The 17,571-nt window shown below is 42.7% G+C and overlaps 1 protein-coding gene across 2 annotated transcripts in view; it reads left to right on the top strand.

Moving 5' to 3' along the window:
- LOC311105832 (protein C-ets-1-like) overlaps positions 1 to 13,950 on the top strand; it is a 51,262-nt gene extending 37,312 nt beyond the window's left edge. For both annotated transcript variants that reach the window (XM_084148041.1, XM_084148042.1), the window contains 2 exons: positions 10,276 to 10,394; positions 10,683 to 13,950. In XM_084148041.1, the coding sequence (XP_084004167.1) occupies positions 10,276 to 10,394; positions 10,683 to 10,898 (335 nt within the window). In that variant the 3' untranslated portion in view covers positions 10,899 to 13,950. The remainder of the gene's footprint in view (positions 1 to 10,275; positions 10,395 to 10,682) is intronic.
- The last annotated feature ends 3,621 nt before the right edge of the window (positions 13,951 to 17,571 follow it).

The following is a 17,571-nucleotide window of genomic DNA, read 5'->3' as shown; positions in this document are numbered from 1 at the left end:
ATACACACCTCTATATACACACCTCTATAACAACCACTGCAGCCCAAGAGTCATGCACTTACAGGAAACAAAGACATTTAGCTCTCAGCCTCTTCTTTTCCTTCTCTCTATCTCTCCTGTCTTTCACCTCTGTATTTCACCTCTGTCTTTCTCCTCTGTCTTTCACCTCTGTCTTTCACCTCTGTCTTTCACCTCTGTCTTTTACCTCTGTCTTTCACCTCTGTCTTTCACCTCTGTCTTTCACCTCTGTCTTTCACCTCTGTCTTTGTCCTCTGTCTTTCACCTCTTCACCGTTTAATCTGTGGCCACATCTCAACCTATTTTCCAGGTTGTCTTGGCAACCCGGGTGCAAACCCAAAATGATACCTGCCCTGTGCACTTAACACTGGAGTAGATTTATCTGTTCATCTGTTAAGGCCCCTTTCTACCTACAGTACCTGACAAAAAAGCTACTCTATCTTCTATTCAAACAGGAAGAAACATCTTAGAAGTAAAAAAAAAAATCCAAAGTCTGGCACATTCTATTTTAGTATTATTTTTATGGCAAGGTGTTTAGTTTATGTAAAAACGCCCTGAAAAAGGTAACTTTCTTTGCTACTTAAATCCCTATTCACCATTTTACATTTTGGCACCTATAGCCCTTACAGAAAAACCACATGATTTCACACGTGGAACATCACATGATTTCACTTGAAATTTCAGATGTGAAATCATTTGAAAACGTGTTTCTGGAACACTTCACGTGATCACGTGAAATTCATGTGGTTTTTCCGTAAGGGAGTTGAATTCTCAATGTTTCAAAGTAGAGCTCTAGTATATACAGTGCATTCGGAAAGTATTCAGACCCCTTGTCTTTTTCCACATTTTGTTACGGTACAGCCTTATTCTAAAATGGATTAAATAAATAAAAATCCTCAGCAATCTACACACAACACCACATAATGACAAAGCAAAAACCATTTTTTTGAAATTTTAGCAAATGTATTTAAAATAAAAAACATATACCTTATTTACATAAGTATTCAGACCCTTTTCTATGAGACTCGAAATTGAGCTCAGGTGCATCATGTTTCCATTGATCATCCTTGAGATGTTTCTACAACTTGATTGGAGTCCACCTGTAGTAAATTCAATTGATTGGATATGATTTGGAAAGGCACACATCTGTCTATATAAGGTCCCACAGTTGACAGTGCATGTCAGAGCAAAAACCAAGCCATGAGCTCGAAGGAATTGTCCGACACAGGATTGTGTCGAGGCACAGATCTGGGCAAGGGTACCCAAAAATGTCTGTAGCAATGAACGTCCCCAAGAACACAGTAGCCTCCATCATTCTTAAATGGAAGAAGTTTGGAACCACCAAGACTCTTCCTAGAGCTGGCCGCCCGGCCAAACTGAGCAATTGGGGGAGAAGAGCCTTGGTCAGGGAGGTGACCAAGAACCTGATGGTCACTCTGACAGAGCTCTAGAGTTTCTCTGTGGAGATGGGAGAAACTTCCAGAAGGACAATCATCTCTGCAGTACTCCACCAATCAGGCCTTTATGGTAGAGTGGCCAGACGGAAGCCACTCCTCAGTAAAAGGCACATGACAGACCACTTGGAGTTTGCCAAAAGGCCCCTGAAGACTCTCAGACCATGAGAAACAAGATTCTCTGGTCTGATGAAACCAAGATTGAACTTTTTGGCCTGAATTCCAAGATGGCATAGCAGTGCGTTCGTGTATTATGTTGTGTCCTCGTGTAAATAGCCTTTTTGTTTGTCTTTTTTTCGTATATATTTCTCTCACTTTCCATCCTTAACTAAATATACTTTCCTGCAAACCGCCTCACCAAATGTGGAACGGATTCTATTATTTCTTCATACCTTTTATCAAGAACCCACGGCTGAAACTAGCCAGTTAGCCAGCTAACTAGCTACTTGCTATTAGCTATTGCTATTAGCCACTGTTAGTGGTCTTCACCACTGTCCGTGGCCTGCACTACCTACCAGCCAGCTCTAGCCTGGACAATTATCGGCCAGTCTGCACAGTGTGCTATCGACCCAGAGCATTTTGGATTTTCTGCCGGTATCACTGAATCACTGGACCTTAACACCGGATCATCACAACTAGCTAGCTGCAACCGAATGGATGTTGTTGTTGGCTAATCACCACTAATCACCACTTGTCCCAAAGCTAGCACCAGTTAGCTTTGAGCTAGCCTCGAGCAAAGCCCATCTCCCGGCTATCCACCTCTCTGTCAACCGGACGGGACCTCCTAGTGTCGACACGGAGCCCCGCCGATCCATCACGACTGGTCTGCCGACGTAATCGTCTGATGTGGTTACAACAGGCTTCCCGTTGCGACGACCACAAAGATCCATCTGCTAGCACCGGCCTGCTAGCACACGCAATCAACAGCCGTGCCTCCTGCTCGCCTGTGCTGTAGCAGCCTATGAACTGCTCCCGGATTTACCTATTGCTGTTCACTGGACCTTATGATAACTCAGCTACACATCTGATGCCCGCTGGACGGTTCCTTTACACGGTACCCCATCCTGTTTATCTGTTTAGCCTCAGCCCAAACTTTCGTCGCCATTACCAGTTGTTGTCTTAGCCCTCTCGAATAACACCTGTGATTGCGTTATGCCTCTCTCCCATGTCAATATGCCTAGCCTATTGCTATTTGGGTTAGTTGTTATTGTACTATTTCACTGTAAAGCCCCCAGTCCCGCTCAACCTGCCTCAGATAGCTTCTTTGTCCCACCCTCCATACACGCGGAGACCGGCTCAATCGGTACCTCCAGTGATGCTATCTCTTTCATCGTTACTTAATGCTTAGGTGTACCTCCACTGTACTCATATCCATCCATATCCTTGTCTGTACATAATGCCCTGAATCTATTCTACAACACCCGGAAATCTGCCCCGTTTATTCTCTGTACCCAACACACTAGAAGACCAGTTCTTAAAGCCTTTAGCCGTATACTTATTCTATTCCTCCTCTGTTCCTCTGGTGATGTAGATGTTAACCCAGTCATTGTAGCCCCCAGTATCACTCCTACTCCCCAGGCGCTATCATTTGTTGACTTATGTAACCGTAAAAGCCTTGGTTTCTTGCATGTTAACATCAGAAGCCTCCTCCCCAAGTTTGAGTTATTCACTGTGTTAGCACACTTTGCCAACCCTGATGTTCTAGCAGTGTCTGAATCCTGGCTTAGGAAGGCCACCAAAATTTCAGAAATGTCCATCCCGAACTACAACATTTTCCATCTAGATAGAACTGCCAAAGGAGGCGGAGTTGCAATCTACTGTAGAGATAGCCTGCAGAGCTCTATCATACTATCCAGGTCTGTGCCCAAACAGTTTGAGCTTCTACTTCAAAAAATCCACCTTTCCAGAAATAAGTCTATCACTGTTGCCGCTTGCTACAGACCCCCCTCAGCCCCCAGCTGTGCCCTGGACACCATATGTGAATTGATTGCCCCCCATCTATCCTCAGTTCGTACTGCTTGGTGACCTAAACTGGGATATGCTTAACACCCCGGCCGTCCTACAATCTAAACTAGATGCCCTCAATCTCACACAAATTATAAAGGAACCTACCAGGTACAACCCTAAATCCGTAAACATCGACACCCTCATATATATCATCCTGACTAATTCACCCTCTAAATACACCTCCGCTGTCTTCAACCAGGATCTCAGCGATCACTGCCTCATTGCCTGCGTCCGTAATGGGTCTGCGGTCAAACGACCACCCCTCATCACTGTCAAACACTCCCTAAAACACTTCAGCGAGCAGGCCTTTCTAATTGATCTGGCCCGGGTATCCTGGATGGATATTTACCTCATTCCTTCAGTAGAGGATGCCTGGATGTTCTTCAAAAGTGCTTTCCTCTCCATCTTAAATAAGCATGTCCCATTCAAAAAATTCAGTAAAGTCCATGGAGAATAAAAGCACCTCCTCCCAGCTACCCACTGCACTGAGGCTAGGAAACACTGTCACCACCGATAAATCTACGATAATCGAGAATTTCAAGAAGCATTTTGCTACGGCTGGCCATGCTTTCCACCTGGCTACCCCTACCCCGGCCACCATCTCTGCACCCTCCGCTGCAACTTGCCCATGCCCGAAATTGTCGCAACCCCTATTATAAGCCTGTTCAAACTCTCTTTCGTATCGTCTGACACCCCCGGAGATTGGGAAGCTGCCGCGGTCATCCCCCTCTTCAAAGGGGGTGACACTCTAGATCCAAACTGTTACAGACCCATCTCCATCCTACCCTGCCTTTCAAAAGTATTTGAAGGCCAAGTTAACAAACAGATCATCGACCACATCGAATCCCACCGTACCTTCTCCGCTATGCAATCTGGTTTCTGAGCTGGTCATGGGTGCACCTCAGCCACGCTCAAGGTCCTAAACGATATAATAACCGCGATTGATAAAAGACAGTACTGTGCAGCTGTCTTCATCGACCTGGCCAAGGCTTTTGACTCTGTCAATCACCGCATTCTTATTGGCAGACTAAATAGCCTTGGTTTCTCAACTGACTGCCTCGCCTGGTTCACCAACTACTTTTCAGATAGAGTTCAATGTGTCAAATCAGAGGGCCTGTTGTCTGGACCTCTGGCAGTCTCTATGGGGGTGCCACAGGGTTCAATTCTCAGGCCGACTCTATTGTCTGTGTATATCAATGATGTCGCTCTTGCTGCTGGTGACTCACAGATCCACCTTTACGCAGACGACACCATTTTGTATACATCTGGCCCTTCATTGGACACTGTGTTAACAAACCTCCAAAGGAGTTTCAATGCCATACAACACTCCTTCTGTGGCCTCCAACTGCTCTTAAACGCTAGTAAAACTAAATGCATGCTCTTCAATCGAACGCTGCTTGCACCCGCCCGGCCGACTAGAATCACTACTCTCGGCGGGTCTGGATTAGAATATGTGGACAACTACAAATACCTAGGTGTCTGGTTAGAACATAAACTCTCCTTCCAGACTCACATTAAGCATCTCCAATCCAAAGTTAAATCTAGAATCATCTTCCTGTTTTGCAACAAAGCCTCCTTCACTCATGCTGCTAAACATGCCCTCGTAAAACTGACTACCCTACTGATCCTTGACTTCGGCAATGTCATTTACAAAATAGCTTCCAACACTCAACTCAGCAAATTGGATGTAGTCTATCACAGTGCCATCCGTTTTGTCACCAAAGCCCCATATACTACCCACCATTGTGACCTGTACGCTCTCGTTGGCTGGTCCTCACTACATATTTGTCGCCAAACCCACTGGCTCCAGGTCATCTATAAATCACTTCTAGGCAAATCCCCGCCTTTTCTTAGCTCATTGGTCACCATAGCAGCACCCACCCGTAGTATGCGCTCCAGCAGGTATATCTCACTGGTCATCCCCATAGCCAACACCTCCTTTGGCCGCCATTCCTTCCAGTTCTCTGCTGCAAATGACTGGAACGAACTACAAAAATCTCTGAAGCTGGAGTCACTTATCTCCCTCATTAACATTAAGCATCAGGTGTCAGAGCAGCTTACCGATCACTGTACCTGTACACAGCCCATCTGTAATTAGCCCACCAAACTACCTCATCCCCATATTGTTATTTACATTGTTATTTATTTTGCTCATTTGCACCCCAGTATCTCTATTTGCACATCATCTTCTGCACATCTATCACTCCAGTGTTAATACTAAATTGTAATAATTTTGCACTATGGCCTATTTATTGCCTTACCTCCATAACTTACTACATTTGCACACACTGTATATAGACTTTCTATATTCTATTGTGTTATTGACTGTAAATTTTTGTTTGTTCCATATCCTCTGTGTTGTTGTTGGTTTTATCGCACTGCTTTGCTTTATCTTGGCCAGGTCGCAGTTGTAAATGAGAACTTGTTCTCAACTGGCTTACCTGGTTAAATAAAGGTGAAATAAAATAAATAGATAAAAGAATGCCAAGCGTCACAGGAGGAAACCTGGCACCATCCCTACGGTGAAGCATGGTGGTGGCAGCATTATGATGTGGGGATGTTTTTCAGCGGGAGGGACCGAGAGATTAGTCAGGATTGAGGCATAGATGAACGGAACAAAGTACAGAGATATCCTTGATGAAAACCTGCTCCAGAGCACTCAGGACCTCCGACTGGGGCGAAGGTTCACCTTCTAACATGACAACGACCCTAAGCACACAGCCAAGACAACGCAGGAGTGGCTTCAGGACAAGTCTCTGAATGTCCTTGAGTGGCCCAGCCAGAGCCCGGACTTGAACCCGATCTAACGTCTCTGAAGAGACCTGAAAATAGCTGTGCAGCAATGCTCCCCATCCAACCTGACAGAGCTTGAGAGGATCTGCGGAGAAGAATGGGAGAAACTCCCCAAATACAGGTGTGCCAAGCTTGTAGCATCATACCCAAGAAGACTCAATGCTGTAATCACTGCCAAAGGTGCTTCAACAAAGTACTGAGTATAGGGTCTGAATACTTATGTAAATGTTATATTTCAGATATTTATTTGTAATACATTTGCAAACATTTCTAAAAACCTGTTTTTGCTTCGTCATTATGGGGTATTGTGTGTAGATTGAGGAGGGGAAAAAACAATTTAATCAATTTTAGAATAAGGCTGTAATGTAACAACATTTTGAAAAGGTCAAGGGGTCTGAATACTTTCCGAAGGCACTGTATACATCTATGGAGACTGAGAAGCAAGTTAAGGGGAAACAGTCTCTCAATAACTTCAAAGAACTAGACACACTAGTCCCTTGGGGACTTTCTCCCCTCTGTGTTAAATTGCAGTCACAAGGTTGCTAGTAGGGGAGAAGGGAAATGCCAGAACACACAGTGTACGTCACTGACAACGTATACTTCAGATTGCATTACGAATTGCCTACAATTGGTATCTCATGGTCATTTGTGATCTGCATGGTTGTCTGTACTAATCAATTATCTACAGTGGCTTGCGAAAGTATTCACCCCCCCCCCCCCTTGGCATTTTTCCTATTTTGTTGCCTTACAACCTGTAATTAAAATGGATTTTTTGGGGGTTTGTATCATTTGATTTACACAACATGCCTACCACTTTGAAGATGCAAAATATATTTTATTGTGCAACAAACAAGAAATAAGACAAAAAAACAGAACTTGAGCATGCATAACTCTTCTCCCCCCCAAAATCAATAAATGCCCTCCTTGCCTGGTCTGTGAGTTTTAGTGGGCGGCCCTCTCTTGGCAGGTTTGTTGTGGTGCCATATTCTTTCAATTTTTTTATAATGGATTTAATGGTGCTCCGTGGGATGTTCAAAGTTTCGGAAATGTTTTTATAACCCAACCCTGATCTGTACTTCTCCACAACTTTGTCCCTGACCTGATTGGAGAGCTCCTTGGTCTTCATGGTGCTGTTTGCTTGGTGGTGCCCCTTGCTTAGTGGTGTTGCAGACTCTGGGGCCTTTCAGAACGTGTATATATACTGAGATCATGTGACAGATCATGTGACACTTAGATTGCACACAGGTGGACTTTATTTAACTAATTATGTGACTTCTGAAGGTAATTGGTTGCACCAGATTTTATTTAGGGGCTTTATAGCAAAGGGGGTGAATACATATGCACACACCACTTTTCCGTTATTAATTTTTTAGAATTTTTTGAAACAAGTTATTTTTTTTCATTTCACTTCACCAATTTGGACTATTTTGTGTATGTCCATTACATGAAATCCAAATAAAACTCCATTTAAGTTACAGGTTGTAATGCAACAAAATAGGAAAAATGCGAAGGGGGGATGAATACTTATGCAAGGCACTGTAAATTACCTCATTCATGCATTAATATTTTGATCGTAATTGCATACCTACAGAGACGTACATTAGAAATATAAAATAAAATGAAAATTAGATATAAACAATTGGCATGCCCTAATTGAAGCCTTTGACATTAGTAATATAATCCCAGCTAGTGGTACAGATGTAGAATCTTAATTTGATCCACCTTGTTGAAGGATAACTTTCCTGCAATGGTTTACAAATGCTTCTGAAGTTTGTAATTTCCACTTTGAAATTTCAGACTTGATTTTCCCTTACGAAAAATGTATCAACCTCTACAAAAATGTCCATTAATTATAATCCACATAATAATTCACATGTCCTGTTGCTGCAGGATTATTTTCCTGCTGTAGCAAACTGGCTCAAATTAAGATCCTACATCTGTAGGTTATTTGCTGCTTGTCATTATTCACTTCCCTATGTGTATAATGATGTAGCATTAGTTACAAAGACACCGTAGACTCATTTTCAGAGGCTAATGCATGTTCACATACTTTCATTGGAGTCAGAATACTTTCTCAGAGCTTTTAGTCATGCAGAACTAAAGAGAAGTAAAGAAACATAATACTTTAATATGCTTGACAAATAGTGTCTAGCTGGCAACAACCATTGTTATTAACTGTTTTCACCCTGTATGCTGTCCTCCAGCCAAGAGAAAGATCACCCCCATTAGACCCCCAAGCCACAAATGCATTTTCTTACTATGTGAAAAATAGAGAGAATATTTGTAAGTTGTGTATGTAATATCTCAAATAGCTGTTGATGAAAACGTGTGTTTTGGCTTCCTGTCCAAGTAGCTGTGCACTGACAGGCACACACACGGTTTTCTGTCACACACAGTGATGAGTTGCTGTGATAAAGAAGGTGTGAGATAAGTGAGGCTCAGTCAGTCGTCAGCTCTCTCTGAGGTTGACTGTTTTTCTCATCACCAATCACACTTCTGTCACCTCTGGGGATGCAGCAGGCAGTCAGCCACAGTGCCTTGGACAATTATAGCCTCCTCCTTCTCTCTCTCTCTCTCTCTCTCTCTCTCTCTCTCTGTGTCTCTAACTCTTTCTCTCTTTCCATCTCTCTGTCCACCCTGCATAGGCTACAGTCTCATCTGTAAAGCCTAAGGGCAGATCCTAAACAGTACTGTGAATGCTAGCCCCCCACCCTTTCTCCACCGTATATGCTTTTTCAATGAGGCCCATTGTGCATGGGGGGCTTTTAACATATTTTTGGAGAAGAAAAATGAGGGTCGCCAACATTCTCGTGTGAGAGCTCGAGGGGGTTGGAAACGGGCACTGTTGTATCATCCTTATGTGGTCCCACTGTTACAGTAGCAGGCATTTTGGAATGTGACTTCATCTGGAGGAGAGCTACTGCACTGTCAGTTGAATATAGCTGGTTATTATTTGTTGAAATGTGGGTATGGCGTCTTTGCATTCATGTTCATAACGGAGTGAAGAGGGTAGAAGCCCTGGATTGTTAATGACTTATTTTACTTTCAAGTGTTCAACCCACACTACCATTTCTCTGAAAGCTTTGGTTTGTGTTGTAGAAGGGTGCTTTTATGAGGCAGTTCTGAGAGGTAACAGCTCCGCTCTGCTACAGCTTTGCTAAGCAGGCGCTGCATAGGCAGGTGTGATTTGAACTGGGTGGGTTTTTCTGTCTGTACAGAAAACTACAAGATCAAAGAGTACTGAAGCTAATGGAGTGCAGCACAAAACAAACTTAGTTTTTCTCTCCTACTACTCTTTTTTTCTTTTCAACACAATTGTAATAACGCCTGCAGTTCAGGTCATCACATTTAGTCCATTTGTTTAGTCTACAAATATATATAAAACATGTAAATCGAATTGTAGTTGAATGCATTCAACTGCTTTTACAGTATATTTCATTATCAGTGCGTACCTGAACATTACAGAAAAGGAAGCGGAATTTGTTTACCAATTAGATTAAATGTAATGTTTCTAATGGCTGATCTCTGGGAGTCTACACTACACATACACACACACACACACACACACACACACACACACACACAGCCAAGGCTAAGACCTCCTCTTATTTAAACCACTGTGATTTAATCGCCATGGAATTCATACAGACAGACAAAAATACGCTGTGAACCCCAGCTCCACATACTGCAGAGGGAAAAGTGTAGACAACGGGATTCATGATGAATGGGACCCTTGTCTGTGAAAACACTGCTTTCTCTCCACTATCATGCCTTGTACACGTCTGATATATGTATTTTTATAGCTGGAGATGACTGACCCCAAGACAAGTAGTTTATGAGAAGCATGAGAAGAACAGTCAGTCACAGATATGCTGTGTTTACATGAGGCTGATGATGATATGTTCTGTAATACTGATCTGTATTGTACTGAAAACAAGCCTCCTCTCTCTGTGTTCTAACCTTGTTCTTCTCCTCTCTCCCTTCTCCTGGTTCTGCTCTGCAGGCAGCGGCCCCATCCAGCTGTGGCAGTTTCTACTGGAGCTTCTGACGGACAAGTCCTGTCAGTCCTTCATCAGCTGGACGGGAGACGGCTGGGAGTTCAAGCTGTCCGACCCTGACGAGGTGAGAGGTCATGACCCTCCCACCACTGACCTTACATGGCATGGGGGCCCTAAATAGTTAGACAGATGAGCTTGATGTCTTTTTAATGTGATGCCAACAACAGTATCATTTGCCTCACTTAGACTCAGAGGAACCTTAGTGGTATCAGGTACATTTAGCTACATTAAATATTGATCCATGTCAAGAGAAGACATGTACATGATAACATTGTAATGTGAGGTTAGTTCAGAGCTCTGTCTCAAGTTTGATACATGGTATAACAGGGTGCCTTTTCCCTCTATGACTCAGGTGGCTCGGAGGTGGGGGAAGAGGAAAAACAAGCCCAAGATGAACTACGAAAAGCTGAGCCGAGGCCTGCGCTACTACTACGACAAGAACATCATCCACAAGACATCAGGGAAGCGCTACGTCTACCGCTTTGTCTGTGACTTAAAAAGCCTGCTGGGATACACCCCCGAGGAGCTCCACGCCATGTTGGACGTTAAGCCTGATGCGGACGAGTGAAAACAGAGGGATGAGAGAAGAAAAGAAGAAGAGGAGAGTAAAGGAGCCGAGGGGACTGGGGCTCGGAGATTGATATTTACCGTCCGGTAAAAGGGGGCGTCCATTCTTAACACCTAAACTGTGGTCTGTATCATTTTGAGCTGTTGTCAAACAACGTTCAAAAAGGAAGCACGATGCCAAACGTGCAAATTCATAGTATGTTGCATTTGAGATAGTGTGTGTCATAGCTATATGTATATACAGGTATTACTTAGTAGCTCAAGGCACATGGAAAGCTATCAGTTAGAATAGAGTGGCCATTTAGCCTAAGTAGGACAAGAAACTGTCATTGTGGAAGAGGGCCAAGAGACAGTGAAGGATTCATTGTAGGGAAGGACATTGCATGGATGGAGAGTTCCTTCTATGAAATCTGTTGCCAAATTAAAAATGGAAAGTAGTGGAAATAGGTCACTGTTTCTCTGCCACTGCACACAATAGGCATTGGGTAGAGTTCTCTTATTTCTTTTCTCTTTTTTTTTACTATTGTTTCAGAAGCATAATGTTTGTGACAGTATTATCGTTGAGATTGAACTCCTGGTGTACTGTTGAGTCTCAGTCCGACCAGGGTTCCCCCGTTTAGTTTTTTTTATGTTGATGAAGGTATTCTGAAACCAAAATGTTGTACCATTTAAGGCTAAGTTAGTCCTGTCTCCTCTCTGCGAAAGGCCAATGACTGAAACATGCTGATTTGGTTATCAGACGACACTAGACACTGGCCTTTTTACTCATTTTCATAGGTTGGATGGAGAGTTACTTACTCATACCAAGAGCGGTTGATAGACAACTGAAAGTAACCGTTGCTTTAAAACTGACGCTTTCACCTTCGCACATTTGCTGCTTCGCTATAGTCTGCCACCAGGACTTTGCATATTGCATACATTACTGTCCTACCACCAGTAATAAAAGTCCTTAGACACCCTTTATGTGGTGAGTTTTGAAAGTATTTGGACACAAAGAGTCAAACGTGCCCATGCATATTAGCACAATCTCTACATTAAGTGGTTTTTCAAGCCCCCATTTTAGCATTGTTTTAGAAGAGAACAGAGAGGGAGAGACCTGTTGTCGACAGATTGAATTGCGAGCCATGTACACAAGGGATTGTTTTGTCGGAAAGCTTAGGAATGTAGCGTGTACTGTATTTTTGTGTGTTATGTGGTGTTCTCTGAATGAAGGGAAGCTGCCATAGCTAGGTAAGGTATATCAAGGTGCATGATGGTAGTATGGTGAAAAGATAAGGGTTTGAAGCAAGGAGTATAAACTTTGGATGACTGTTTGGAAGACAGGGATGTGAACAGGACTGGGTGGTTTGTGAACAGGACTGGGTGGTTTGTGAACAGGACTGGGTGGTTTTGGGAGGGAACCATGGAGTTGTGAAGCTAATCAGTAAAGAGAATCATCATCATTATGGCATGAGGATGAGATGAATGCTTGTGCTGTTGCACAGCTTGGAGGCTTTTGTTAACTGAAGTGTTTGTATATATGCTCCCTTTCACCATTGTCTGAGGAGGTAGAGATCTATAGGACTACCATAAACAGTTGGGGTAAAGGACTACTGGGAGAGACGTGGCATTATATGCTATTTTCTTACCATGCTTTGTACATGCTTTTCTATTATTTCTAAGACAAAAGGACACCCAATTCAGTATATGGAATGGATCAATGAAATTATATGCCCGGAATACTGTATGTACTTGTGCAGCTTGCTCAAGATCCACAGTAGTTGTGCTGGTTGTCGTCAGTGTGAACATGACTGTACGCAGGCATTATGGGAAAAGCCAAAGTCAAGAAATATCATCTTAAAATACAAATGTTATTGTTTACAGTGGCTGAATGTTACCCATACTGATGAAAATAGGTTTTGAAATGTCTATTTGTACAGATTGTATTTCATAATGCTTTATTAAGACCCAGATTAAACAAATAGGCAAGAGACAAAGCAGGAATAATAACCAAACCCATGTGAGGTCTGGGCGATAGATAGTGCTTTGGGTATGTCCACCATCTTGGAGGACAGGGACCGTTATTCCCTCACATTCAAAGTGTTGTTTCTGCTTTGATCTTTTGATTTGTTGGAAAGCACTCAGTGTTAGGACTCAGCGAAGAGATTTGGCTGGACTGACTGTAGTTCCCCCTTGAGATTATAGGAAAGCGATTTCTGTCCATATTAGTTACTTTTTAGTTGGGCAACTGACCACAGGGTTGGTTCTTCCAGTGTCAGTCAGCACAAACATACACACACACATAATCTTGTGTAAAAAAGATTGAATTCTCTTGAACAAATCAATCCACTCAATCTCTGTGGCGCCGTCCTTTATGCACGCTATATTTCCAGGATTCACATCACTGTTTGATTATTACTGTTCAGATGTTTTTACTCCAAATAATGTTTTTTACGTTAGGACAACTGTTCAGATATTTAAATATATGCCTTCCAGCTCCAAGCCAGTCACAATTTTGAGTAGATCAGAATAGAATATCTTTGTCTGTTTAAATGGAACATATACTGTGTCTGTTTGGACTTCAAAGTAAAGTTTGTTTCAGTAAATGTCATATACGTTAAGTTGTAGACACAAGTATTGCACAGATCTTTCTAAATGGAGTAAATACATACATACACAGATACCTTACGATATTAGCATATCTCAGACTGATCCATTAGGAAACCTGTTTTGTTATGAATGGTGTTGTTTTTGTATATTTTATAGTGTTTCTGTATTTTTGTTAATGAGATACTTTTTTATGTATTTAGTTCACAAACATTTGAATATTTTTCAATAATTTATATTTTATAAAAGAAAAAGACACAGACAGCTGGTGCTTTCATGGGAAATAAAGGTAGCACAGGAAAAAATGTAGCGATTTTCTTTTGATATAGAGAATAGACCTGTCTGTTAAAGAAAAAGGCTGATGCTGGCCCATCATTGATTTCTGCTGGAAAGTTTTATAAACTGTAGCTTCTATTTCTTAATGTACTTAAAAAATGTTATGTTATAAAAAAGTATATGTGAACAAATATTTCATACTTTTGTGTGTATTGTGTGGTTATTTCTTCTAATATTACCAGAGCAAAAAAGGCTTTTGAAAAATTACTTCTATACTGTAACTTACAGTACATTGAAAATAAGTGAAATAGCTCTTAAAGAAATCAGTCTTACTTGGCTTCCTGGCCTTGACTACATGCCAAAAGAAAGGTTAGTCAGTTAGCTCTTTGTAAACACAATAGAAGTAGATACACATTATCGTCAAAATATATCTGTGTAATCATTTTAATAACCACCTGGGCATATACTGGATGAACACATCTAGGCCTATTCACCTCACACATTGCATATTAATAACTCACATCCAAAACCTGCATGAGAAGTCCGTATCTCACTCAACCATGATAACAGACTGTGTTTACACAGGCAGCCCATTTCTGATCTTTTTCCTACTAATTGGTATTTTGACCAATAAAGTCAGATATTTTCACATCAGATCTTTTTCAGAGCTGATCTGATTGGTCAAAAGACCAGTTAGTGAAACAAAATATCAGAATTGGGCTGCCTGTGTAAAGGCAGCCAAATACAGTACATCTACAATGTGCATATCAACAGTATGTGTTGGTCTCTCAGTCTCAGAGCCCAGTTTGGGCCTGGTGGCAGATCCAGGTCCCCTCTGAAAGGCATGCTGGGATGTCGCTGGCGGGTACCTGGTTAACGAGTCTGTCACTTCCACGGCGATGGGTGACGTCAAAGCACAAACAGGCACACTAGGCCCATTCATGTGTTTATAACCTTAGGGTCCTAGCAATTATACTTTAGATAAAAACAATACAGGCCGTGCCCGCTCCCCAGCCGCTGCCCGACACGGCACAGCTGTCTGGCTCCTCTAGAACAGCACACTGGACAAAAGGCCAAGGACCAGTCCCAATACAGACTAGTGTCTTCATCCCACAGTCACAGAATGGTCTGTACCAAACTAAGCTTTATCAGTTATTGGCATAAAGATGAAATATTTTATATTCCTTTACTGGGATGATACTGTATAATGGCTTGGTTTGAGATGTCACATAAGGATAGAGGCTAGACCTTGAAATCATTAACATATTTAAGATGAGTGTTTTGTACATGAAAGACCAAGTAGGAAGATCCTTGCTGAGATGTTCAATGGCGTGCAGTATGCTCTTGGTTCAAATAAGCTGTAGTGAAGAAGCTTAGGTTAGAACTTTAGTATTAAAACTATAGTCTCAGACTCCTTCACGGTAGTATTATTTTTACTGGGACTTGGATGCAACATGACTAAAACATCCCGTACCTGCAACGTTTTATAAATACAGTAGACAGGATGTAGATGCTGACACTCATACATGCACGTACACACAGACACTCTGGCTAATATTCTCCTGTACTGGAGGCTTAGGTTATGCAGGTGGTTCTTCTAACATTCACGATTCCACCCCCGTGGGCCTGTGATCCAGACCAGACACTATAACCAGTCAACACAGTCTTTAAACACTTCACTAGAAGCTCTGGGAGCCCCTCGTGCCAAAGAACCTGGAACAAAACCCAACACATTATGATACCATTCACACCTGCTGGTTTCACATCCAAAGAGAGAGAGACAAAGCACTCAGACGAGGCATGGCTATTTGTTGTATCTCACTCAACTCACAGACCCAAAAAACTAAATCACTGCTATAAAGAGAATAGAGAGAGAACGTAACAGCAGAATAGGAAAGAAAACTGTAGCGCCTGGTGGTGGCACCGAGATGTCAGGAGATGGAGATGTCTGCCTCCATGTCTGAGACCCCATGTCGCTCACAGCTTACTCCGCTCCAGAAACGTAGAGAGACGCATTTGTCAGACTTCAACCCAAATATTTATCTAAAGGCCTCGCTTGTGAAGCTTCATCTGTCTCCTACGCCTAGTCTTTTTAACAGGAGTGAGAAAGGAGGAGGAGGAGAAGGAGGATGGAGCACACTAAGGTTCAGACTGAGATAGCTGCACTACAGAGGTTGGTGAATTGTGTTGTTCAACACGGTTCAAGATGATATGTTCTGTTAAGATGAAAAGACTGAGATGCAGGGGAAGAATAGAGTAGGAGGGGGATAGGAGCTTTGACTGGCTGTGTGCTGTGTTTACTGCCATGAGATTCTCCTAACCACCTGACCTTACCAGGAAAAACTCCTAGTCCTACTTAGTAAGCATTGTATGTTGTGCAGGCCTATTGCGTAGTTGGTTAAGCAATTTGTCTAGGATGCTGGTAGGACCCATGATGCCTCCCTGATCTCTGCCTCTCTCAGTACTTAATCACAGCTCCTCTATAGGGAGAGAGGAAGAGTGTGACGCAGACAGATACGGCTCACTGCTTCCATTACATAGAGAAGGCATGAAATATGACCAACATCCCCTTCGGCCCCCCACTGGCGGTAACACAACAGAGTTGGTTCTATTCTGGTCTTATTGTTCTTCATGGTAAAGTCTGCTTGGTTGAGTCAATATGGACCCAGGGTAGGAGTGGTGTCTGGGGAACACATAAACATATTGGCCTATGTCCGTTACAAGAGACAGTATCTTTTCCAACGGTCTGACCCTTCTGACGGTTCCTGCGGTGGCCAAACGTCATCCAGAGACAAATGATTTACACAATCACCACAGCTGTCAGAGACTGAGTAAACACCCAGAAAGCAGTGACACTTTTAAGATGCTTGACATTTATGGAACATACATGTAATTAACAAACTTGATTGACATACAAAATAATACATTTTATTTACTATGACTTCCCACTCCGGGAAAAGGAGGTAGTCAATCTCCTGCTTTTTTTCTTTTTTTCTTTTCATTCTCATTCATCTGTGTGTATTGTGGTGGAGGAGATGGGTTGACCCACATGTCATTGCAGGTGGAGGACTGTATTATATAGGTTTATGAAGGTCACGGCTGGGGCATCCTCAGCTTGGGCTGCAATTTGCATTTTTATTGCTGTTGTCGCATCCTCAGTTAATATGCCATTGACTCCCAGAGGCACCCCTGGTCCTCGTGGTAGCCTTGCTGAAATGAGAGCCAGTCTTGGGGCTGGTGGGCCGCCCGCCTTGCATTCATGAGGGCCTGGGTACCAGGGACCTGGCATTCTGGGAGGAAATGGACTGGCTTCACATGGTAATGTGGACTTTCCATTAGTAATGGTGATTGATTTACAACCCTGGCACTATAGCACCTGTCAGATACAGGGCCACAATGAGGTGGGTGGCTTCTTTGTGAGGAGGTGAAGAAGGAGATGTGTCTGAGGAGTGAGTGGAGTGGTCTTGCCCGGTTTAGGGGAGAGTGAGGAGGGTTGGTGGGGTGAAGGGGTGGTTGTGAATGTGTGGAGCCGCTCTCCTGCATTGATTACAAAATGTCTTCTCCAGACCACAAGAACAAAAAGGAAAGGTAACACGCCATCATTTATTTTCCTGAATAAAGGTCATTTTCAATTTTGGTTCTTAAGAGGCCAATTTATTACATGACTTGAATAGGGACACTGAATTTGATATTTATAGGTCTAGAAGCGTTTCAGTTGGACATACTGTAAGAATGTGATTCCATGCATGTGTTCCTCTGTTTGTACAAGTGGATTGGGTGTGTGAGCGTGCACGTGTGTTTGTGTGTGTGTG

Source organism: Coregonus lavaretus (genome assembly GCF_964263955.1).
Source record: "Coregonus lavaretus genome assembly, chromosome: 30".
NCBI classification, from domain to species: domain Eukaryota; kingdom Metazoa; phylum Chordata; class Actinopteri; order Salmoniformes; family Salmonidae; genus Coregonus; species Coregonus lavaretus.
The sequence above is the reverse complement of the archived record's forward strand: the minus strand, read 5'-3'. Positions and strand labels throughout refer to the sequence as shown.